This window comes from Glossina fuscipes, unplaced genomic scaffold (assembly GCF_014805625.2).
Source record: "Glossina fuscipes isolate IAEA_lab_2018 unplaced genomic scaffold, Yale_Gfus_2 0, whole genome shotgun sequence".
Taxonomy (NCBI): Eukaryota; Metazoa; Arthropoda; class Insecta; order Diptera; family Glossinidae; genus Glossina; species Glossina fuscipes.
The window spans coordinates 33,458,032-33,482,733 of record NW_023998414.1 but is presented as its reverse complement, the minus strand read 5'-3'; the positions used below and the strand labels follow the sequence as shown (position 1 = coordinate 33,482,733).

At 32.8% G+C, this 24,702-nt stretch overlaps 2 protein-coding genes across 5 annotated transcripts in view; one reads left to right on the top strand and one right to left on the bottom strand.

Moving 5' to 3' along the window:
* Positions 1-414: 414 nt before the first annotated feature.
* On the bottom strand, positions 415-9,145 carry LOC119644908 (G-protein coupled receptor moody). Its single transcript, XM_038044639.1, has 6 exons — positions 9,090-9,145; positions 8,580-8,781; positions 8,272-8,510; positions 4,312-4,816; positions 4,171-4,247; positions 415-808 (listed from the first exon to the last, which is right to left on the bottom strand). Exons 1-6 carry the CDS (start codon positions 9,143-9,145, stop codon positions 415-417), a joined length of 1,473 nt encoding a protein of 490 aa, XP_037900567.1.
* Positions 9,146-23,952: 14,807 nt separating this feature from the next.
* Positions 23,953-24,702, top strand: part of LOC119633803 (G-protein coupled receptor moody) — a 19,078-nt gene continuing 18,328 nt past the window's right edge. Inside the window, exon 1 of one of the 4 annotated variants that reach the window (XM_038027567.1) lies at positions 23,953-24,469. The gene's annotated coding sequence lies outside the window, so the exon portion shown is untranslated. Of the gene's footprint in view, positions 24,478-24,702 lie in introns of all 4 variants that reach the window. The other 3 variants (XM_038027583.1, XM_038027574.1, XM_038027592.1) reach the window with 3 other exon arrangements.

The window sequence follows — 24,702 nt, the reverse complement described above, 5'->3', positions numbered from 1 at the left end:
AACGATATAACAATTTTTTGATTCCCGCGTTTCAGTGAACGGATCGATTAGGATATATTTACATGGTTCGTCGCAATCATTCCAAAGTAATTGATAATGAGTTAGTGATAGGTGATTATCCGTGAAAATGTATAGATTAGATTAGATCGATTTTTCTTACTTTCGGTTCTTTTTTCGGCTCACTTTTATTCGTTCCTTTGATTTCGAAAATTTCGAATGAATTTTGAGCAACAAGATGACGGAATGCGTGACCTTAATAATGAAAAACTCAAGAGAATAATTTTTTTTTTTTTTTATTTTTCATTCAATATAATAATATGTAAACTTTATTAAATAAGACGCAAACTTAAGGTGTAATACTTAAGTAAATACTAATTTAATAGTTTTCGATTATATTGAAACTATTATTGATTATTAAATGGGCTTTTGAAATCGTTTATGTTTTGACCTTTTGCATCGGCATCTCAATAAATTCCAATAAGCCTCTCTATATTCGGACGACATCATTACATAAATGATGGGATTAATGCAAGTTGTAAGATACACGAGAAGATAACCGCTAATATTGAAGAGATGATTTCTTCTGCCTCCTTCCCAGATTTTCGTAATCGTTATTGGCAGATAACAGATAACAAATGAGATAAATATAACAAAAATCATTTTTAAAAGGCGTCGATCCTTTTGGCCCATACGTCCCGGGTAGATAGACGATGCGTTTGAAGTGTTACCCATAGCAACATAATGATTCTTACGTGAACTGAATCGTGTAGCAGAGTTCTTTACAGATGGTTTGCGAACACAGAGCTGTCTAGAGGATGATAAAAGAAAAAATTACATACATAAAAACTTTACAAAATGAACGGCAAAACCAATAGGAAAATAAAATTCGGTCGTGACCGAATCTTTTACACCCGTCACCGTTATCCTAAAGAAGATAAGAAAAGTGAAAGAACTCAATTTTCATGCTATGTAATATGGAGTGGGGCAAGGCGAGGTTGATTTTTTTCTTTATTTTCGAAATAAAAATTTCTACCGCTAAGATATATGGGCGTCGTAAAAGCATCCTCCAAAATCGGTTGAGTTGATTTTCAAATTCTTTTGCAAATTTTGTAGGCGATATTTTCATTTTTACGAACGGGAGTATCTTTACCACCTGGTTCTATAGCATCACCCATAGAGTGTACGTTTCAATTTTTCTATATTTTCCTGCTATAGATTATGAGAAATTAATATAAAAAAAAATCAATTTTTTATACCATTTGAAAAACAAAGATGTTCTCAGTTTACAAGGTACTGTGGATGTACCCTTCGATCGGGTTGTGCCATTTTCAATACAAACCTACGTGCACTGCGTGCGGAATTTTCAAGGTTTCAAGGTCGATAGCTTCATTTTTGCGATTAGGAGAACCTTTACGGCGGACATTATACAGACGGACGGACAGATGGACAAAAAAAACAGGCAGGCATAAATCGATTCAGAGTTCAATGCTGACTAAGAAAACATATATATATCCTCTATGGCGTCTTCGTTCCGGGTGTTGCAAACGTTTTGACGAAATGAATATACCTCTCATCCTTCTGTGATGGTTATAATGAATAAACAAAAAATTTCATTTCTTGGGAGATATGATGTTTTTTTTTTTTTTTTTTTTTTTTTTTTTTTTTTTTTTTTTTTTTTTTAACAAATTAAATTCAGTAAGCAATTAATGTTTAAATTAATAACAATTTTTAATTCATTTTTATCTCCTTTTAATTAAGAGTTATGCAGACCGTTTGCAATGCGTTTATTTTAAAGAGAAATTCATAAACACAAGGTGAAATAGATCAGATAAAGGAAAAAAGTTAATGACGCCTTGTCAGCGCAATTCAAAGACATTTTCTCGTTTCGCATTTCATATAAATTAAGTAAATGAAATTTGTATCATTTTGCTCGATGATCCGTCGTCGCTGTTTTTTTTTTTTTTTTTTTTGACAAAACCGTTATGCAATTGCGATAAAATTTCTGAAATTTTTAACATTTAAAGGCCTCTCTGTTGAGTACAGTAAACACCACACCGGTCAAGTCCAACATATCGATAATCAATTGATTTTAAACTTGATTATGTTATCCAGAATCTGATTAGAATATATAATGTATATATATTCAATCAATGTCATAACATCGACGCTGTTACAGATTTAATTTTTCAATCAATTATTATTAATATTCGATGTAAGAGCTTAAAAGAAAACAAATAAGCGGATCTTTGACAACTGCGTTTTGAATAGAAGGAAAGAGAGAGTAATCATAATATTCGTGGCGTTTATTAGGCTTATATTTAAGTAATGAAAAAAAAAAAGAAAATATCAACACCTGAAGCATTTTTGCGAGGCGCTGGCAATTTAACGAGCTTTGCGGTAAGCACTGCCCATTGAGTCTACATTTTTATGTCTAATGAAATAATGACATGTGTGAGTGTGAGATATATTAGGTGTTTGCAAAAGTTTTGATCACTTTTTCACTTGAAAAAAGTTGGTAATCAGGTAAGATGGTTGATATCATTTTCTATAGTTTTACAATATTTTTTTGGCGACATGTCGAAAGAGCTTCTATTGGTTTGCCAGCGACCATTATCCACTAATCCATTTTTCCACTTTTTCAACTTTGCGGACTCGCGTGTCAGCCAAGCCATGTTGAACCGATCGGAGCTAGTGGCCAGCCATGTTTGATGAGTACGCTGGGTGCGGCAGAACTTCCCATTCGAGTTGCAACAACATAGCCTGGACGACTTTTGCAACAATCGGTCAAAATAGCATTTTCAGTCAATTTGCAAGTTAGCCGTTTTCCTTCTCCTTTTGGCCATACCCCATTGCATGTAAAGGTCAAGAAGCAGTTGATTCATCAATTGCTAATGCTATTCGAAAGTTCTTTTGAGAGTGTGTATTGGGATCTTGGTCCTTGAGCTTTTCTGATCGTCCAAGGCATTCTTTCTCATTAACGTCAAAGCCATTACTACTTAAACTGTTGAAACCAAAACAGATAATTTGGGGTATGATGGAGCACAATAATCACCATAAGCTTTTAAAGGTGTTTAATGGGTTTCGGCAGCTGATACCTTCAAATCCAGCAACCATAAAAATTAATGTCGAATATGCCAATTTTGAGTGTTCCATGATCAGCGTCGGCGTACGCTCAATAAATCAAAATAACATTAAAAGAGGAAGATCAAAACCATAGAGTTCAACTGGTATTTTGCATTTCTTTATAATTTTTACCTGATCAAAATTTTTACAAATACCTAATATAATCATTTTTGTACGCATTTTCCATTAAGCAAAGGCACGCAGAAGAAAAGTCAATTTTTCTTTAATTGTTTAAAATTTCTCTACGGCCGCAATTGTCTTTTTTTTATCTCCATCATTCTATTTGAGCCAATTTTGCACTTGTTGATAATGAAAAATTGAATCGGTTCTATAATCAGATTGGAGACGCTGCTCATATTTGATGCACGAATCGCTTCTAATTTCGCTAAAGCGCCTTACCTTACGCGCTCGGTATGAGCGCCTCTTTTTGGGCTTATCAAAAAATTTATCTATATGACGTTAGTGTGGGCCTTACCCATCTTAAGCTATCAAAATGTTGCCCATATTTTTGCCGTATATGAATCATTTTTCACAGCTCGTTATCATTTTTTTTTCAAAAATGAATTTATTAAAACGCCACGAACTTTTTCTTTAAACTATCAAAAAATTTTCTTTTTTTTTTTTATCTACTTTGATCATTTTTCAGATTCGTATCTAGTCGGCAACTTCAGATGCATTATTAATGCATTATTTTACAAATTTAAACTTAATAGTTATCCCATTCCCATAGTAAAGAGAGAGAAAAGTTCAAAGAGTAAAGAAAATACATAGAGTGTATGGCGAAAATCGCAGAAATTTCTATGTTAATAGAAAACAAGTAACTCCATCTACATAAGTACATGATTGTTATAAAACTGTAAAAACTTTTCCGCACTTATGATGAAATCATCTTATGTTAAGTTCCGAGTGTGAAGAGTGCTATTCGAATATGGTAAAATTTCTCTCTCATTTCTTAGACATTCTTCAAATAAATTCATTGAAGCAAGAAGTTTAGGCAATAATTTATTAGCATTACCCCGATAGTATTACAAATGTATATTTACTTACCCTAGTAAGTTTTCCGGCTCTTTAACTGGACTTGGATTAATAAAATTTTCCTTAGTTTTTGTGATTGCCTGCAAGTTCTGCAATGGATAACGAAAATCGTTACTTAAAGTATTTAAAAATATTTTCAAAACTTGCACGAACATTGATTGCCTTTGATTGTAAATTGCTTACGCAATTTTCATGACTAATTTGTTCATAAGATATGGGTAGATCTTCAAAAGAATAATTAACATCAATGTATTCCAAGTCTTCGTTAACAGTGAACGGTTTTCGATTTTCATCATTCACTGTATCGCACGCATACGTTTGATGCCTTATTGGATTTATTATTATTGGTTCGGTAGCATGTGAGATTCGATGTTTAGGTGATGTCGCGGGCTCTCGAGTACGAAACGCTGCTTTTCGTACTAAATAGAAAATCCGAGCATAACAAAAGACAATACAAATGCAGGGCACCAAAAATGCTAAAAGGAATAGAATCACTTTTGGTGAACGACCATTCCGATCGGGAAGTATAGAACAAGAGCCAATGTTTATATCGAGACCAAATTTACCCCATACTCCGCGCCAAGTAGGCACCATTATTGAGAAGGCCATTAACCAAGCACCCATCACCATAAAGGTCAAATAGCGCCGTTGATATATTCTATAACAACAAATAAAAAAAACGTAAAGCAATTACGAACAATTTATTCGAATCCGGTTACTTTTCATAGATTTATAGATTAGAGCCTTAATTAGAGCCAATATTTACAAGGATATGTTTACATTACATGTAAGCAAAGTTCCATTTTTCATTGTCGCATATGTAACATACGTATGTATGTATGTTTTCAAAAAATATTGATTTACTCTATTGCGCTTGCATTAATAACATATTCGTGCTGTGTTGTCCAATATTGTCTGTTGTCGAGAGATGTACAGCATTTAAAGGTTTCTCGTAACTACTCCTTTTCCGTCCTTTTTTAATGGGTTGAAAATTGCCCTGTTTGATGCTCGCGATTGAGCACAAACTGTTAGAAGGCGTAATACCATAAATGTACCTTATGTTCAATTATTCAAATTAATAATAAGTCGTTTAAATAAATTGCTTGTGATATATATAACAAGTATGAAAATTATACTCGGTCGTGATCGAATCTTTTATACCCATCATTGTTATCCTAAACGAGTCAGCAAGTTATATTCGGCGGAGGCTGAATCTCGCGCACCTACCACTATGCATTTCACATACTGCTCTCCAAGTTCCTTAATGTGATACCAATATCGCTAGTGTTCCTAAGAAAAAAGGTTAGCGTGGTGTCTACCATATTCATTTTAAAAGTAACCCATTTTTCGGCAGACAATATACCTTTATTTACGGAGTGTACAAAATTGTTATAAACATTCGGTCTTATGCTTACCTTATGCTAAGTAAGCATAAAATCTCAAAAGTGTAAAAAAAAAAAAACAAAATTTAATCACTTGTAACTTTGTGTGTTCATAGCGGATGTTTTCCATTTTCTCACGTAAGGACTAGAGTGCTTCGCAAACTCAATATGGAAAATTTCATCCTTTTTACTTTTATTATTTTCCGAGGAATGAGCAAAAATCCAAAAATTTTCGTTTAAAAAAACGGAGTTGCGTTCAGTTTTCGCTCCAATGCGCGTTTCCGCTTCGACCGATTTGGGCTATTTTCAATACCAACCCTCGTGCAGAAACTTCGAATGTTTTTGTTAAATTTAAAGTCGATATCTTTATTTTTACGATCAGGAGAGTGCCAATACACAAACGGACAGACGGACAAACATGGCTAATTTAACTTAGGATTTTATGCTGCGCATATAGGGTCTCTGAAGCTTCCTTTTGGGTGTTACATATATTATGGAAAAAAACACCAAATCAGTATATCGCCATCTTACAGTGGTGGGTATAAAAAGGCTTGAAAAAAAAAGGAGAAGAACTAAATGTTTCTATTCCGAGCGATTGATTTTGTCTATTATCAGAATAGGAATGGAGCAATTTATGTAATGAAATGTGTATGTTGCGCTTTATAAGTAAAAAAGCAAAAAAAAAAAAAAAAAAAAAACTGGAAAGCAAAGGTGTTCTTAATTTTTGTCGCATAGTTTAGGTAATTTTCAAATTTTTCTTCAAGTTTATCGCAAATACTATGCAGTTGGGCAGACGAACAATTAAATACACGACGGACATAGACGGACGTACCTAGGCCCTTTTATGGAGGCTTTTGAACGCTTGTTTTTGTTCGTTATAAAAAAAAATTAAATTCTGATAAACTACAACAGTGAGTAGACATGGTCATTTTTCCCATTCTTGTACATGTACTACAGTACCTCATACATCCATAGATTATACGATCAAATTTTTGTTGATTTTCTTGCTGCTTTTGGTTTATGGTTAACGAAGAACACATCAACTTTTTATAGCTTTTGAAAAGCAAAGGTGTTCTCTGTTGTGTTATATGATTCGGTAGGCGTGTTCTTCGACTGATTTTGCATATCGTGCATGCAAGAACACCAATGTTTCTCCCAAAATTTCAATTCGATAGCTTCATTATTACGACCAGAAGAATGTTTACAACAGACATTAAACAAACAGACAAACTGACGTGCATAAATCGATTGAGAACATGATGCTGATCAAGAATATATATAGTTTGTGGGGGTCGCTGAAGCTTCGTTCCGGGCCTTGTAAACATTTTGACGCAATCAATATACCCCTCATCCTTCCGTGATGGGCATAAAAATAGTATAACTAAAAGTAATCAGTAATTTAAAAATTTGTCAATGGGCAGCAATATCAGTCATTCTTTCTAAAAGCATAGCTTTAACGTTATTCAATATGTAGCTAACTCATTCTTTATCAACTAAACTAAATAAATCTACAAAAATTTTGGCATATATTCTATGGGCATTGTTGTAGAACATCTATCCGTTGTAAAAATTCTTGGCTAATTTTAAATTCGCAATGCATCTGGGCATGTCCGTCCGTCTGTCCAAAGACAAGCTATCGCCAATAAATTTAAGCAAAAGAAATTTTGAAAGTGATCTTCCTTTTTTCAAAAGATCCGCCTACAATGCCCACATGACTATGCGACAAAAACTTTTATTTTGAAAATAAAAAAAAACTCAGCCTCGCCTATCACAGCTGGGTTGTTTTACTCCTTTTTAGTCTTTTCTTGATGATAATAATGATGGGGTGGGTATATCGAAAATTTGGTCACGATCGAATTTAATTTTCTTACTTATTTTATTTTTAAAGATTTTTTTTTTTTTTGTATTTTTGCCTAATTCGCTAAAACAAAAGATATACCGCCTCTGTATGATGTTTTATGTTGACATCTAACATGTTTGTTTATCACGATAGGCAGATAAGCCTACTCAGCTACTCACACGGACAATACGGACTCAGTGGTCGCGGGTTCAAATCTCAAATGTGATAAATATGAGCGAGATTTTGCCGAAAAAACGAGAATCCATTCTCGCTGGGAGGCTGGGCTATTCGGCTCACATGGTCCGATTAGTGTTAACCTCGTTGGCGTTTGAATGAGTGAAATGAAATTGAAATTAAATTCCGTTCAAGCTTGGATCGTGGAACTTGGGCCTAGTTTTGGTTTTTTTTTTTTTTTTTTTTTTTTTTTTTGCTTCGGAAGTTCTAAACTTTATTCGTCAGCATACACACATTATTATTATTATAAATTTAGCCAGAGAATAAATTCTAAGACTAAAAAAAGTCTTAAAGCACTAGCATCCAAGGCTTTCGGCTTTCGGCTTTATTAAAAACTCTACCGCACTTGAGATTTGAATCCACGACCATTGATTTGCTGGTCGAGACTCTTGCCTACTCGGCCTCTCAAGCGCATATATGTTTAATTTATTTTCATGTTTCATCTATAAAACGTCAAGTGATAGTAAATGTGTCTAATTTTTTTAGCTCAATTTATATTGATTCATATATGCATACATATATAAATATAAATTTTGATCTCGAATTTTCAAATATTATAAATAGAGTCAATGGAGAGCTAAGTTAAACCACAGACGAAATATAAAATTTATTAAATTTATATCAGATTTTCTCGAATCGAATCGAGCATTTACTTACCGGGTATATTGTCTTGGATGTGCAATAATTACGTAACGATTTATTGTTATCAGTGATACTGTGAATAGCGAAACTGCTAATAGACCGTAACGTAGCAATGGTAGCAAACGGCATAACAGATCTCCATGTGCCCAAGTCCGTCGAAAAAAGGTCGAAGCGGCCAGGGGTAAATTAAAGCAACCGAATAATAAATCCGATATTGATAAATTGATTATGAAAATTGCGGTAGCGTTGCGATTCTGCAACAGATCAAATCAAATTAATAATTAAATAAAAGATCATTCGATTTCTTTTATTCTTTTACATACCTGTTTTCCTTTGGTCAACGCTATTATGGTTAGTATATTACCCGGCACGCCTATAACTAGGAATACGGTACAGGCGATTGCGGCAAATTCTAATAATTTCTCATTATAACCTTCAAAAAGTTCATAAGATGTTTGCGTTGTTTTATTTAAAAAAGCGTTGCTGCTACTGCTGCTGCTGCTGCTGTTGTTGTTGTTATTGCTTAGCATTTTTTTCAAATGTTTTTTTTTTTGTTTTTTATTATTATATTACTGGCACAGAATTCTGTAATCAATTTATTAAAATTAATTAAATGAAATTTTTTTAAATTTTTAATTGATTAATTGAATTTAAACACTCAGCTTAGTATTGAGGAGTTAATGGAAACATATAATTAAATAGAAATTGTCGCAGGCATTGGTTATTCAAGGGCGGATTCATTTAATATATTTTCCGACCGTATTTATACCCTACATCACTTCTGACACAATACGGATGTGCATAACACTCAGAAAGCCTGAAGATGGATCTACCTTTTATTTACTAAGCCTATCTGCCCGTATTCCCCGTCTGATGTCGTTTTATGCATATTTGTGTTTAAGCTATAGATAGCAATTTTTTGACTTTAAATTCCGATGAAATTTGGTACAGTGACGTATTGTTTGATCCAAGGATTAACGCTATTGCAAATGGTTCGGATCTGTCGACTTTTTCGATCAATCGCTATATTCTGAAAAGTCGTTGTATGGGAAAAAAAATTGCCCTCGCATATAACCCTTATTTCCTGGTGAAAATTAGCTTATAAGAGTAAAATGAGAAATAAATCGACCTTAGCAAATTTGGACGATGTAGGTCTATTTTTTTGAATACCGCCGCATATAAGGATTCTCATGAAACGTAAACTCTTATATGCCAAAAATACATTGATTTTTTCTTTTATGATGAAAATTAGTTTATGATAGTAATTAAATCAAAAATAAGCGGACCTAATATGAATCACATTGGTCTATTTCTTGGCCCCGTTCTACATGAGATGTCCCATGAGTAGTAAGACATACAAAGGAAGGGTTATAGGAGAGTGAATTTGGATCACGTAGGCCTATTTTTTATTTTTTTTTTTGGTCCCAACATGTACAGGCGTTGTCACGAAACGCTAATCCTAATATGGAGAGATAGTCTAACCTTGCAATATGCAAGCTTTCACGGCTTCGCATAAAAGTAATGCGTATTTTGAAGTGTATTATTATCAAAACGAGTGAGTAAGAGTACTAGGCGAAGTACTATAAGGTATGTTATGGTCGCCTTTCTCCGACTACAATATTATATATATATATTTTTTTTTATATATGACCAGCCACTCAGTCGCTGTCCCCTATACGCGTTCTAGTTATATGTAGAGAAGGATGGAAGAACGAAGTAGTGTTTGCGTACGTTTGAGTTAAAAGGACACAGCGGGAAAAACATCTACTGGCAGATTATTCCACAGGCGCACGTGCGGTTAAATAATAACGAGTCACGCAAGTATGTCGTACGTTATATAGGTAATTCCAGGACGGGTGTATTGGAAACGGTGAGAAAGCCTTGTGATCTTGTTAAAGGACTTAACCGCGTAGAAGTCCGCGATTAAACTTCCTGCAGTTTACGTGCCATATCGGAAAAATGTTGTGAATCTTTTTGCCCCGCCGTTGTCCTGTACTAAAAATTACACTTAGTTGTACGGGAAGACCTTGAGAAAATATTCCCAGCCTTATCGATGTTTTCAGAATCGTTTAGTGCAACAAAATACTATTTTCTGCTGATTTTGATCGAGAAATATTCGAAATAACAAATTTAAAAAGCCGTTCAATAGGGTTAGCCATTGGGCCAAAGTATGGCAGTGCACAAAAATTTCGTCAACATGTTGTTATAAAAATCGCGCATTTGATGCAACATGAAAACTACCTGGAGTTTATTTCAGGTAGGAAAGGAAATTTTTAAAATGATAGAACCAACTAAATTTTTATAAGACTGCCTGTCGCCGCCGATGTTTGCCGAAGAGAGGGATTAACGGGAAGATGACACAACGATATTAGGTATTAACTTCTTGCTTCGAAGAGATTAGATAAGCGAAAGTTTTGCAAAGTTGAGCTGAGTCAGAGGGAGTGAGAGAGAGAGAGAGAGAGAGAGAGAGAGAGAGAGAGAGAGTTGAATCGTAATATTCGAAGGGACGAGACCAGAAGAAGCACTGTGAATATACAATTAACTCACGTAGCTTTTCCTTTCATTTTATATCCAATTGTGTATAAGGTTAAGAGAAACCGACCACCAGTCCATGTTGTGGCGTCCACGATATTTACATTGGAATTAATACTTTTTTTCGACAGATAATCTAATATCTCTTCATGTGAAGAATATATAAAAAAATAATTTTTAACGTTCTGTCTTGTTTACCTTATAAGCAGAGAACATTAAGAAATTGGAAAAAATAAAAACTACTTAGGCTCGAACTACAGCACAACAAAAAGTATCTAAATGTATTTTTATTTTTTTTTTTTTGTTTTTATTTATTATGTTGTACTTTGGTCGTGTCCTTTGATCATTTCGTTCCATTTTCAATGGTAGCGATGCGTGTCAGCAATCAAGAATATATATGACAAAAATGAATATAACACTCATTCCTCAATCTTTACATTGAATATAAAAATAAAAGGATAGACAGACAGACGGACAGATATATTGAAATCGATTAAGATAGGGGGGAATGGGGCACGTATTAATATATCCTTAATGAAAATATCAATTGTTACATAATTATAGTGTCAAATAGATATTTAATTTTTCGTATCCGTTCAGAATATTTTGAAATAATGAATGATTTGAAAACTTTACTATTACGAATAGGATTTTTACGAATAGGCAATAGGATGACAAACCCTTTTTAATCATTCCTATTAAGATAACTAAGTTCTCCAACTATCATATATGTCGTTGAAATATTTAAACGAAAACTTCAACGACACTGACATAAGGTATAATGAATGTTAGAATTGCTTCGAAATGATTGGTAATTTTCACTTTCTACGAAATTGAGACATGACAGAATGGTACGATATGTTGCAAATGCACACTATATTCAATTTAAACTGAAATATATTATATATATATATACCTATGTATATATGTAAATATTGTGTCTCATGAAATATTGCACTGTAGACTGTGAATTGTTTTATGCCAACCATTTGAAAGTGCCTAAAAACTGCAAAAACCGAGACACTTTATAAATTGACAATATCGTTTTTCAGGGGCCCCCCCCCCCCCCCCGCACTGTTGTTGTTGTTGTCTTTATTTCACAATAACGTTAATCGTAATGTTATCATAGAAACGGCACAAATGCAAACAGTAACAGCAACAAATTTCAGAACACTTCATTAAACGTTATTTGTTTTCTTCTTCTTTTCAATGTAATAATAAATAACAAAATTAAGAGGTAAGAAGAAAAGCACAAAAAAAAAACAAAAAAAACAAAAGAAACATAAAAACAGGAACAACACGAAATGTATTGTTTTTCATTCTACACCGATCGCTTCAAATATCCATTGACTGTTAACATATCCGTATAATTAGAAATTCACTACATATATATATATTCACACACACATATATATATATATATATATATATATATATAAATATATTGTGCATTATGTAAAAACACTTGAGCGTTATAAATGGCACGTTGCAGAGTTCTAAGAGAAAATGTTGTTTTTGTTATTGTTTTACGATAATTAAATACTTGAAGCGTACACAAATAATTTGTATTAAATCAAAAGAAATCAAAAGAAATCAAATTCAAAGAAAGCAGAGCAGATTACCGCGTCCGTGTACGAGTTTATCGGCAGTGTACGGGAAAACAATTGAATTCATTGGAATAAATTTTGAAAATGAGATTTTTGTTTTGTTTACATTTGTAAGCAATTTTTTTTTTGTTTTTTTTCTTTTTTATTTTTACTTTTTCCTTTTCGTTTCTTTTTGCTTTTATTTTTATTTTTTCAATATTTTTTTTGTTTGAAAACATTCCATACATGCCACTTAGATTTTGATAGATATTGGGCGGATTGAGTTTTCCAATGATAAAGGAAAGGGAAATTTTTTCTTTTCAAAAATTCCTTGCGGGAGAGAGAGAATGAGAAAGCAAGAAAGAGAGAAAGACAGAAAAAAAAAAAATTCGTAAATGTTTCTCCTACATTTCAATATCAATTTCCAGTGCAAGGCGCAATACGTAAACAATTCAATCCAATCGGCCCACCCCCTTAACTTATATCATACAGAGATTCTATTAATAGGGGGCGTGACAATCGGCAAATTTGCATTGGTTTTACGCTAACATATATTTATATGAAATTTTACATCGATTTTGCACGCATTATAACTTATTTATTATGGGCGTGCCTGCACGTTTCACTTAATATATTTAGTCAATATTAGAGAATTTATATTCGAATTCGGATTTCGATTTTCGAATATCACTCTGGCCTGAGTGAAAAGTAATCGATCGAAAAATGAAGAGCGCTTGTGTCTTCTAAACTATAGTTAAATTGTTGATAGCTTCATCTCGACAAGTGAACGCAATTCTAATAATGGTTTAACGGTTTATTTCACCCAACCGATAATCCGGAGAGAATTTTGTATTAAAAGGTCGTAATTTTTCTACTTTCCTGGGAGCGTCTTTGTGATTTGGGCCTTAATAAGATGAAAGCGAGAGCGGCCAACTCTGCTAATTTGAATGTCTTATGTAACAGATGAAAATTGAACAAGTGAACTGATGTTAGTGAATGGAAAAAAAAAAAAAAAAATATGTAAACTGTTAAGTGGCGGGAGAAGGAAGTACTGCTCTGCGCACTGGCTGACCAGCATTCGCCAGAGTATCTCTTTATCAATTCTATTATTTCCCATATAATGTAGATTTGGAACACATGAAAAATGGATGCAGACCCACGAACTTATCAGTCAGTAGTCCGGTCTGAAATTATCCATTTTTTCTATCCTTACATATATATGACAGGTATTTTTAAGTGGTGCACGCCTCAATGACAGAATGACAGAATGCGTACGGGAGGAGAAAATTTTAATTAAATAAATAAAAGAAGGAAAGACATGATGATGATGATGATGATGATGATGATGATGATGATGTTCAATCGCATAATCTGATAACTTCTAATGAGATTTCAGTCTCCAATTAATGGTTACAGATCCGAAATTCAGATTCACGGCCAATTGCCGTCGACAATCGGGCGTACAGACATAATAATTACGAAAAATAATGTCGCTTGTACCCTAGAAAAAAAGATGCGCTCATCAATTTTGATATTGATTGAGTACGTAACTGATGTATGAAATTTTAAACAACACGAGTTTTTATTAATTTTTGCATCAAAAAAATATGATATTATATATATATGAATCTCTTTTCCGACGGAGCCTGTGATTTACATAAAGTATGATTTAATTGAAATTTGATTGAAGACATTGATTTAAATCAATCATGATTCCCGTTACCGAACATTTTCAACACTGTTTGTGATTTTAACGTTTTCGACAATTCATGTCATGTTTGCAGATAACTTTTAAAACGAAATTTTTGCATCACTTTTGCGATATTCAAACGACCCATCCTTGAGTACAAGACCAAGCACATCAATAGCATACCCCCCGTGGATTCAATTATCATCGAGAGTAGATTAGTAAGAATGTTATAGTTGGGCAAGATCGACCTTTAGATACCCTTCTATACTACTTCGTCTAGTAAAGTTACTCACGCGCAAAAGCCGCACATTGAAAGAATTGTCAAAACGCGACAGGATGGTGTGATGAGAGGTTAGAAAACTTAATTTACTTTCTAAAAACTGTATTATTTGTTTGTTTCTGTCCTAAAAAACTAGGAATTAGACCTTCTCTCCATGTAAGGGCTTACTTTTTACGTACAGGAGTTACTTTGGGGTCAAAAGAGTAGACCTTTGTGATCCAAATTCCTTGCCATTAATTTTTATGCTAAGCTACTAATAAAGATTAATTTTCATCACAAAATATGAAAAATTAAATTCTTTTTCTAAAGGAGAAATCTTACGTTGAGTGAGGTCCAAGAACTAGACCCATGTGGTTTAATTTTTATGTTAAATTATAGCAATGAAAAAATGTTCATCAGAAAACATTAGCAGTTGGGCCATTTTGATATATAAAGGGTTACATTTCCTGATAATCCTTACATACAAAATACAGACGTACGTGGCCCAAATTCGATTAAGTTAATTTCTATGTCATTTTACGCTTATGAATCAATTTTCACCATGAAATATTAAAAATTATACTTTCTTATCCTATAAAGATTTAGCTTTCGTTGGTGCGGTTAGTTATACGAGAGGAAGGTCAAAAAATTACCCTATCCGAAACAAAAAATTTTCATACGAATTTCGAGTCTCGAAATACAATTACAGAGTGAGTTTTGTTGAAAATTTTTTCCCAAACAACGACTTTTTAAAGAGTTATCGAAAAGTTGTCGATTCGAATCGTTTTTACCAGCGTTTATTATGCTTGGATCAAAACACGCCCGTCTATTAGAAGTTGAATACAAAAATACATTGACAGACGGACAGACAAGGTTAGATCGATTTAGAAAATGATTCTAAATCGATTGGCATAATAAAGAAAGGTTTTTAGCTGAAGTCCCTCCGGGTGTTAGGTACGTCCGCACAAACTTAATATACCCTATACCCTAAGTGGTATAGGATATAAAAATTTTTCGTTTCAAAATTTAATTAATGCATTTAGCAGATGGTAGCGTCTTCTTGCTCACACTTAAAGTACTTGGAAAAGCGTAGACTTAATCGGTTACTTAAAAATTTCTGTCAATTTTATTTAACAAATTCATTACTGAAATCCAAGAACGTTCTGCTACCTTTAATGCTTTAAAGCATATATAAAGGGAATTTGCCGATAACGTGCCATTCTCGGACATTGAATATTGCTGTGACCATCGTTGTTGTAGTATTTCTTGCAACTTTGTGTTTTGTAGTGAGCGGGCGGGTAAGAACCTTAGTGTACAGTTCATAACCGTGATCGCGTACTTGGATGATATTTAAACCAAGCGATATATATAGTCCCAATTTTTTTTTTTTTTTTTTTTTTGATAACACTCTTATGTTATTAGTGTCGAACTTTGACGAGTTTTGAGCAAAAAACCGGATCAAGAGATTTTTCAAAGGTCTCGCTTGAAGGCACTGTTACGCCCTTCAATCAAGCTTGCAGAGAGCGAAGTAAATCGTACTTGCGCCAATCGAGATCCCAATTAGGCGGTGGATGGATCAAAATTTCCCAGTCAAGATCTCTCTCTCTCTTTCTCTCCCTTTCTCTCTCTCTCTCTCTCTTTCTCTCGCTCTTTCCTTCTCTCTTAACCGATACGTTTACGATGTACATGTTCCGGCATTGGCGTCGTAAACGTCAACAACTTTCCTTATCATCAATTCTGTCTGCCCTTGTTCACCTTTCGGACGATCATCGTTTTTCATACACTGTTATCCTGTACGATGTATTATTCTACGTTATCAATCCATTGAAAAATGGCTTAACTACGTCTCCTTTCAGCCGCGATTCGTAGATGAAACTTTACTCCCATAAATATTTCACTGTTCACTCACACACCATCTAACTGTCGAACTTATTTTTGTATCTAGATATCGGTTTATGAGCCTTGAGAGTTATTAGTTTTGAGAACAGTGAATTGCTTTAGGCAAACGGATCAGAAATGTGTTTTGATTAATTAGCGAAAAGTTTTAAAAAAATTTCATTTACTCGAGAAGAGCTTGACGCGTCTTCAATATCGAAATACCGAGAAGGGAATTAAGCAAAACATTTTCATGCTAACGATTTTCCTACAGTATTTTCGCATTAGCATTCAGCGCGAATTTTATGTCTGTAAAGATTTATCGGAATGATATATAATTTTTTTTTTCTGCAGAATTTCAACTCATCCTCCAAGGGCAATCACTTTTCACTGTAAGCTAATAAATCGCAAAAAAAAAATTCCTTATTATACTCATCATCAATGGATCGGGATATATTCATTTTTTTTTGCAAAACGTTTGCAATATTTTAATAGTAAATTTCAGCGACTCTATAAACTATATATATTTGATAGATATATCTCTGTCCGTCAAACTGGGCCGATATGCAGGATAATTATTCTTCGGATTGGAAAGAGTAAGATATCGCTTTCAAATTTGGCGAAAGCATTGCAAACTCTTGCTAGTTTTGAAATGGGAGAACACGTTTTCCTTGATCGATTGATTGGCAGATGGCTTATTTGATAGGTGCTTGAGGGGAGTGCATAAAGAATTAAGTATTTACTTATAAGAATTAAGTATTTATTGCGAAATTTTCTGCTAAAATCGGCATTTGGGGAGAGGCGGTTTTTCTGTTCTCACCGAACGTTAGCGAAAATGTAACAAGCGATTCGTGCCAGGCTGTAATAGTCAAACGTTTATTATTTTACGTTTTCAACGTTTGATTTCAACATGAGTTTGCGGCTTATTGGATACGAAGCTCGGTGGAAGTGGCACTTGAAGAAAAGGTTTTTCTGTAACATAAATGCTCGAATGCCATGCTGTCCTTCGTGACGTGTTTCCTTCAAAGTCGCTTATATGTTGTGCATGTAGTTTTTCAGGCTTTTTGTCAAACTTTAATCTAGCCCTGTATTGGGAGCAAAAGTCAGACGCTTTAGACGCTTTGTCTATTTTCCGAATATATTTTTTTTCATTTATACGAAATCTATTTCAGTTACGCTTAAGTGATTATTAATCATATCTGATAATTTCTTTGAAAATTCATTTAAATTGAATTTTAAAATTTCTTCGAATATCTCTTTCGATTAGTTTAGTGTATTTTCATAAATCAAATGACAGAACGGGACAATTTGGCATAAAAGCTAAGCAAAGGAAAATGAAATTTACCTTAGAACGAATATTGGACACCCATCGATTAAATTAGATAGGTAGGTAGGTATGTATAGGTATGTGAAAAATTGTCATATGTCATATGTTATTAATTGTGAATAAGTTAGTGAATCGTTTGGTATCATTTACTTATAATATTCGCTTACATAATGCATTGCAGTTTATCATTTGGGTTAAAAGAGTGAAATTTTTTTTGTGTAAAAGATACAGATGGACAGACGGACAGACGGACAACGAACCGAGACATAACTAAATGTGATTTAGAATTACGATACGCGAAAGCTTGGGGCATGAATGTTTTGCGTATTACCAAATGTTACAAATGTAATAACAAATTTAACTGGCTTCGATACCTTGTTAATGTTTGTGCGTATGTATGTATGTATGTATGCATATAAAAAAAATAAAATATATGATTTCTTGTATAGTTTTTGCTTTTGTTGTTGATTCGTTTTTAGCGAATATATGACCCGCTCTGACACATTGAATTTCTGTGGAAACATAATGCGTATGTTTACGTTAGCCGCAGGTTTACATTAATTTACGCATTAAGTTTCATTGTCGCAAACGCACGGATAGATATCGACGCATAAAATTCTTCTCTTCAGTAAATGAATCATTTGAAGAAATTTTCCATAAAATTTTCATTCATTTTTCATTTTTCATTTTTGTAAATTATATCTGAGATTAAGGTTTGGAAAAATCGATTAAAAGTTTTTTTCCCAATTAATTTGTCCGGGCCAAGCAATAGCCTAATCAAAAATATACTGATATAAAGGAAAAGAGAGTTTCTTATTAAAAGGCTTTTTTCAAACCACAACCACAACAACAACAACAACAACAGCGTATAGAGTAAGTAATGGAAAGTAAGTAATGTACTGAAAAGATTTTCTCTATCAACTATAAGTTGACATTACATTACATTCGATATCCTGCTTGTGCTAAGAGTATATTAATCCTAGACTAGAACTGTTGATATATTGCATATACATACCTATCCTTTTAGTAGAAGACGGGACCAAAATGATTCCTTTTAGTAGAAATTGATATATGTTTTCGGCATCTCGACAATTACACCGCGTAGGACAAAGGTGATCATAGGTATTAATTAGGTTAAAGGACTTTTCATATAAATAAAAATCACCAAAAAAATTTCAGAAAATCACTTGCTTTACAAATGTATTTCCATAGATCGAAAGGATCAAGGCAAACAAGAACGTAATCGTTAGGATGTAGTGTTAAAGTAAGTATGTGCAGATGTATGTAACATTAATAAAGACTTGAGAAAGATTTATATTTGATAAGATCGATCGATTGGGAAATGATAAAACTCATATTCATTAAGCATGTCCGTCCCTCAGTCTGTCTATTCGTTTGTCGTTTGCAGAGTTTTAAGTTTTAGTCAAAGGATAAGCACTATTGAAAATAGATAAGAACGGTTTTAGACTAAGGAAAAATAGAAATCTGGGAATGTCATGCTATGCATGTCAAACCATAAACATATAAGCAAGAGTGACTAAAGTGAACTAGTGCTTTAGGTCGATCTATGATTATGTACTGATAACAGAACTCGAATGTTCTTCAAAGCGATCAACGAAGAGGAATGATAAGATAATTCAGATAAGGACTTTTGATCAATCATGGAAGTGGTCATATTTACATTTACATAAAGACTTACTTTTCATGGGACTGCCCAAATTTAGAAAACTAAATCCTCCTCTTTTCTTGATGAGAATCTCTATATAGGATAGGTTCCAAGAAATAGACCAATGTCGCTCAAGCTTGCTGCATTCAATTTTGATGTCATATTGCTATGGATCAATATACATTTTTTATTTTCAACAATATTCGTCCTGGGACCAAAAATATCTCCATAATAACTAACATAAGCAGGGTATCTATCTTAAGTTCTCTTGGCTATTACGTGCATACGAGGATACTTGATGTACCATCTACTACTAATGTTGTAACGTAAGGTTGAATAATGAGATCAACTTTAGCACATGTCTTTATTCTTGGATCAGTTCCAAAATGACTGTCAACACACTCAGATTATATGTTAGGGATTTGGAGAAATTTTCTTCAAACATTTATAAAAGCCATCTAACCTAAACGACAAGTTTTTCAAATTCATAAAATGATACGATAAGTAAGACACAGTCCACAAGACTATGAATAGCTGTCATTGTTTATGCAAAGAAAATAAATGAGTAAAGAAATAGGAGCTTCGTAAGAAGTATCGTCTGCAATTTGGGCCAACATTCCCGCACACTTCATTGATTTTGTCTAATCAAGCGAAACAGTTCATGTTATATAATGAACTAATAAATAACCGATCAACCAATCAAAGTTGAATTTTTGAAAAAATAGAAAAATGTTGACAGCGTGTAACAAGTTGGCGGCTAAAAAGTAGCAAGTGATATATCTAAATGCTAAACGGAAATACAGTTATGTATAAAGTCACAACAGGGTGTTTTTCTTGCAATGTCTTAATACGCGTATAGTCGAAAAGATGGTAGTAAACTTTATAGCTAGCCATCGCTAGGCGCAAATAATGAAGCGATAGCATCAACAGGCATTGAAAGCATCATTTTTTCTTTTATACCTTTGCATTCTGGTTTGTGCAGATAGGCGCAATCACCAAAAGGATCTGCGATAGACATACCTCTTATTATACCAATCGATTCAGAATCAATTTGTAAGGTTGTTTGTGCGCCCGATGTCCGTCTATGTATTCTTGGGTTCAGCGTAAAGTATGCAAATTTTTGGGGATATTTTAATGATAATTCCGTACATGGACATGTTTTGGCCCAAGGACAAACCCTATTGAAAATGGTTCAAATCGGATCATTTATTCAACCGTTCCACATACAAGTCATTATATGAAAAAATTCTCTTAATTTCTTACAATTTCGCGACAAGAAACCCCTAGTAATATAGTTTTTCGCCACATGGGAGGGACAATTTTTGAATCTCTTACCATTTCTAACCATTTCTACAACAACTGAATCTTTATATGGTCATTTTTATTAATTCATAGTGAACATCGGTCCACCACAGCAGTTTGACATTGAAAGTAATTTTAGCGAATTTGAATCGCGTAACTTTGTCTTTTGAATCCCATCCGATAATAAGTTTTGTATCAAAACTAAGCCTTTATAAGGCAAAAATCTCCCTTTTTTTTATATTTTATGATGAAAATTTATTCGTGAAAGTAATTTGATATAAAACTTCACGGATATGCCTGTAAATTTTAATTTAATTGTCGGCATGTCATTATGAATTTGATAGGTATTGTTTGAAGGTTGGACGTAAGGACGAATCATATGAGTGTGTTAACGGTGCCGTCTTATATATGTATTATTGGAGTGGCCCTTGTTAAGTATATATATGGATTACATAACTACTGTTATATATTAGGTATATATATATATATATATATATATATATGCTTGGATTCAATGAAGAAGTCAAGACGATTAAAGACAAAAGAAGTTCTGCAGAATATCAGATATCCGTTAATGGGTAGCTCTAAAAAAAGGCTTGATTTTTTCTTTCAATTGTTTTTGCATGAAAGGAAAGATAATAGAGTAATAGCATTAAAGAAAGTTTCCTAAAATATATCTTTAGTATTAGAAATATTAAAAACGGATAACAGTGGAATCATTCTTCAGGAGCATCTTTAAATTACGACATATTGTATATGTTTGTGTGGAGTGCTAATCTGAAATTAGAAACAAAAATCATTTAATCTGCATATCTATAGATAGAAAATAAGTAAGAACATTATAGTGGAGCAAGGCCGACCTTTGAAAACCCTACGCCACATCCTCTAACACAATTCTTATTTTTATTACAAAACACAAAAGTTATATCTTGTTTCTATATAAAGACACATTTTTTGTTTGCGTTATATGAGAGGGAGGGTTCAACAATTGCCCTAACCGGTCCAAAGTTTTGATATCAATTTAGAATGCCGAAGTACTGCTGCTTAGTCACTTTTGTCGAGAAATTTTACAAATTGCTTTTTTGTTTCTTCTTATTCTTTAGAATAGGGCGTTATATGGGGAATGGTCGAGAAAGTCGATAAGCAATAGCTTTCGTTCTTGGGTCAAAACACAGTGACGTACCAAATTTTCGTTAAAATATCTAAAAGAAATTGCGACGTGTAGTTTGAACGCAAATTTACATGGACAGATATCAGACGGACAGACAAGCTTAAATTAAATCCCATTATGATTCTGAATCGATCGGTATAATAAAAGGTTGATCTATCTTAAGCCCTTCCGCGTGTTACATACGATCGAACTCACTTAGTATACCTTGTACCATAACTGGTGTAGGGTATGAAAGTTTAAAAATCAAAAAAATTGTGAACTCATTTCGTAAACCGCTATTCTTTGGAACGTAATCGTATCTAAGCAGAAGGAAAGCGAGAGACTCTGCTCTCGCTTGATTGAACAAAAATTCTTTTTACTCTTTTTTTTTAGAATTCCAATATTACTTTCTCTTTCCTCTTGCTCTCTCTCTCTCTCTCTCTCTCTCTTTTTTTTCTCTCTCTCTCCTCCTCCCTCTCCGCTCGTCGTAAGAGACAGAATGAAAATAATATTGATGGTGATTAGAAGTTAAAGGCTAGATCGCCGTTATATACCCAAGCAATTTAAAGGAAATTAAATAAATAAATAATAGCGAGTAAGTAAGTATGTGTTCATCATGTGTGACTTTTTGTAAATTATTTCAGTTTAATTATTTACCAAGACTCTCTTTTTTCGCCTTCTCTTTAAATAATTTTTTTGTTTTTTTTTTTTTATTATTATGTTTTGTTAGTCATACAAGCTGAGCATTAAACGGTTTTGGTTGAATAACTGATTTACGGAATTCTGTTGTTTATTTACAATATTTATTTACTTGGTATCATTTTTGTTTGTTGTTATTTGTGTAAAATATTTGTACTTCAACTGAATGACATAAAACTTTCGTTGCACTTTTTGTAAGGTAAAGCAATCGCTACGTAAGGCGGACAGGCAGGCAATCATTTAGTTTGATTGTTAGATAAACTAGTAGCTGCGTTTTTTTTTGTTGCTGTTGTTGTTGTTGTTTTTCTTTTTTTTGTATTACCGAAAGTGTTAGTTAAACATATGTGCATTAGTAGTGTAACGGGTACGTATATACGTACATATGTACGTATGTACATTTATAAGCATAGTGCAAACATATTTAGTTAAGTTTATATACTTAGTGAGCGTGTGATTATATATATATATATGGGTATACGTGTATTTATATAGAGTGTGTATGTATGTGTGTGTATGTGTGTGTGTGTGTATATATATATATGTATATAGAATGATCGCTTCATTGTTGCTGCTGTATTATTATATCGTCCATCGTTAAAAACGCGATTATTCAATGCTAACATATGCACATATATGTACGCATTGGTTTGACTCTGCGGTCCGTCATTCGCTGATAAATTATCAAAAGCGTCACTACAACAGAAAATTGCGGAGTTTTTTTTTTTTTTTTCTTTTTTAAGCAAAGAAAATTATCTACGACAAAAGTTTTTCTTTGCCTTGCTGCTATTCCTTTTCGCTATTGTTGTTCTTGCTGTTTTCTTTTTGTATTGTTTTTTGTTTGTTTTTTTTGATTTCTTTATTTATTTTTTTTTTAAATATCATTTTGCTACGAGTTTATGGTCAAGTTTACGTGTTTAGTGGAGTACGCTTTGCGATAATAAATTAAATAAATAAAAATAAAAAAAAATAAAAATAATAATAATTAAAACTTTGTTAAGCGTGTTTTTTTGTGCACATGTGAACAAATCATGGATATATTAAGCTGGCGTTTTCTAGTATTGTGTGCATTTTATTTCTTATTAATCAGAATCGTGTTCAGACTTTATAATTACTTTTATGGCGATTTTCAAGATACATTAAATGATTGAATGAATAAATGATTGAACAAATGATTTCAATAACCTTTTAAAAGAATTGCTTTATAATCATTTAACCGTAAATGCTCTCTCCCTGCCATTTAAAATACTGTTGCGTTCCTTTTAAGCACGAAAGCAAAATAATGCTTTAAAAAAATGATAATAACAACAATAAGAAAAAAAAAAGAAAAAAGAAGTAAATAAATAAATAAAAACATACCATATAATAACGCTAACGCACAAACAATACATCGCTAAAAGCATCAACTTTTTTCAAAGTTAAAGCGAAGAGACAAGATCGTCGAGATATGTTTAAGGTGTTGCTTGTACATTACATGTGTGAGAAACAGAAAAACAAAAATAAATAAATCCAAATAAACTTGATAAAGAATATTAATAACAATAATAATAATAATAATAATAATAATAATAATAGTAATAGTAATAAAGAAAAAGAAAATAAATATAAAAAAAAAAAAAAAAAAACAAATATAGATAAATAAATATTACAGGTATGAGCTAAATATTGTTGTTCTTCTCTCATTTACAAATACAATTATTTCTTAAAGTGAATCGATAAAAATTGTTGCTGCAATAAGTATGATTAGTCATCGGTTTTGTCAAATTGTCAGAAAGTTGTTTTCTTACTCATACCAATTTGCCTTAATCGCGATGATGATTCAAACATTAAACGTCATTACCGTGATCGACATCACGACAACCAGTTAGTTAATCGTAAAATTTTACCTGTGAAATACCGATTACATTAAGGATATCGTATAATAATAAAAACCGCCTAAAAGAAAATCAATTACATACATCACAGACGCATCGTGGCAATCCACCTTACAATGTTCTTATAGCCACGCAGTTAAGAAAACTAAGTAAATAAATAAATCATAAAATAAAAAAAAAAAGTAAAATAAAATAAAAGTGCGCCCATCGCAGCCTCTCTACTACGATTCATTCATTCCTTCATTCATACAACTAAGTAAGTAAGTAAGTAAGTAAATAAGTAAGTAAGTAAGTGAGTGAGTGAGTGAGTAAGTAAATAAACAATAAACAACACAAAATAAATTAAATCAGTAAATAAGTAAAGCAAATTATGCATGCATGCGTACAACACTTATTTCACACACTGATTAGAGTTCAATCTCAGCTTTTAACACTCTCTTCGTGTAAATCAAAAAAAAAAAAAAAAAAAAAAAAAAAAAAAAAAAAAAA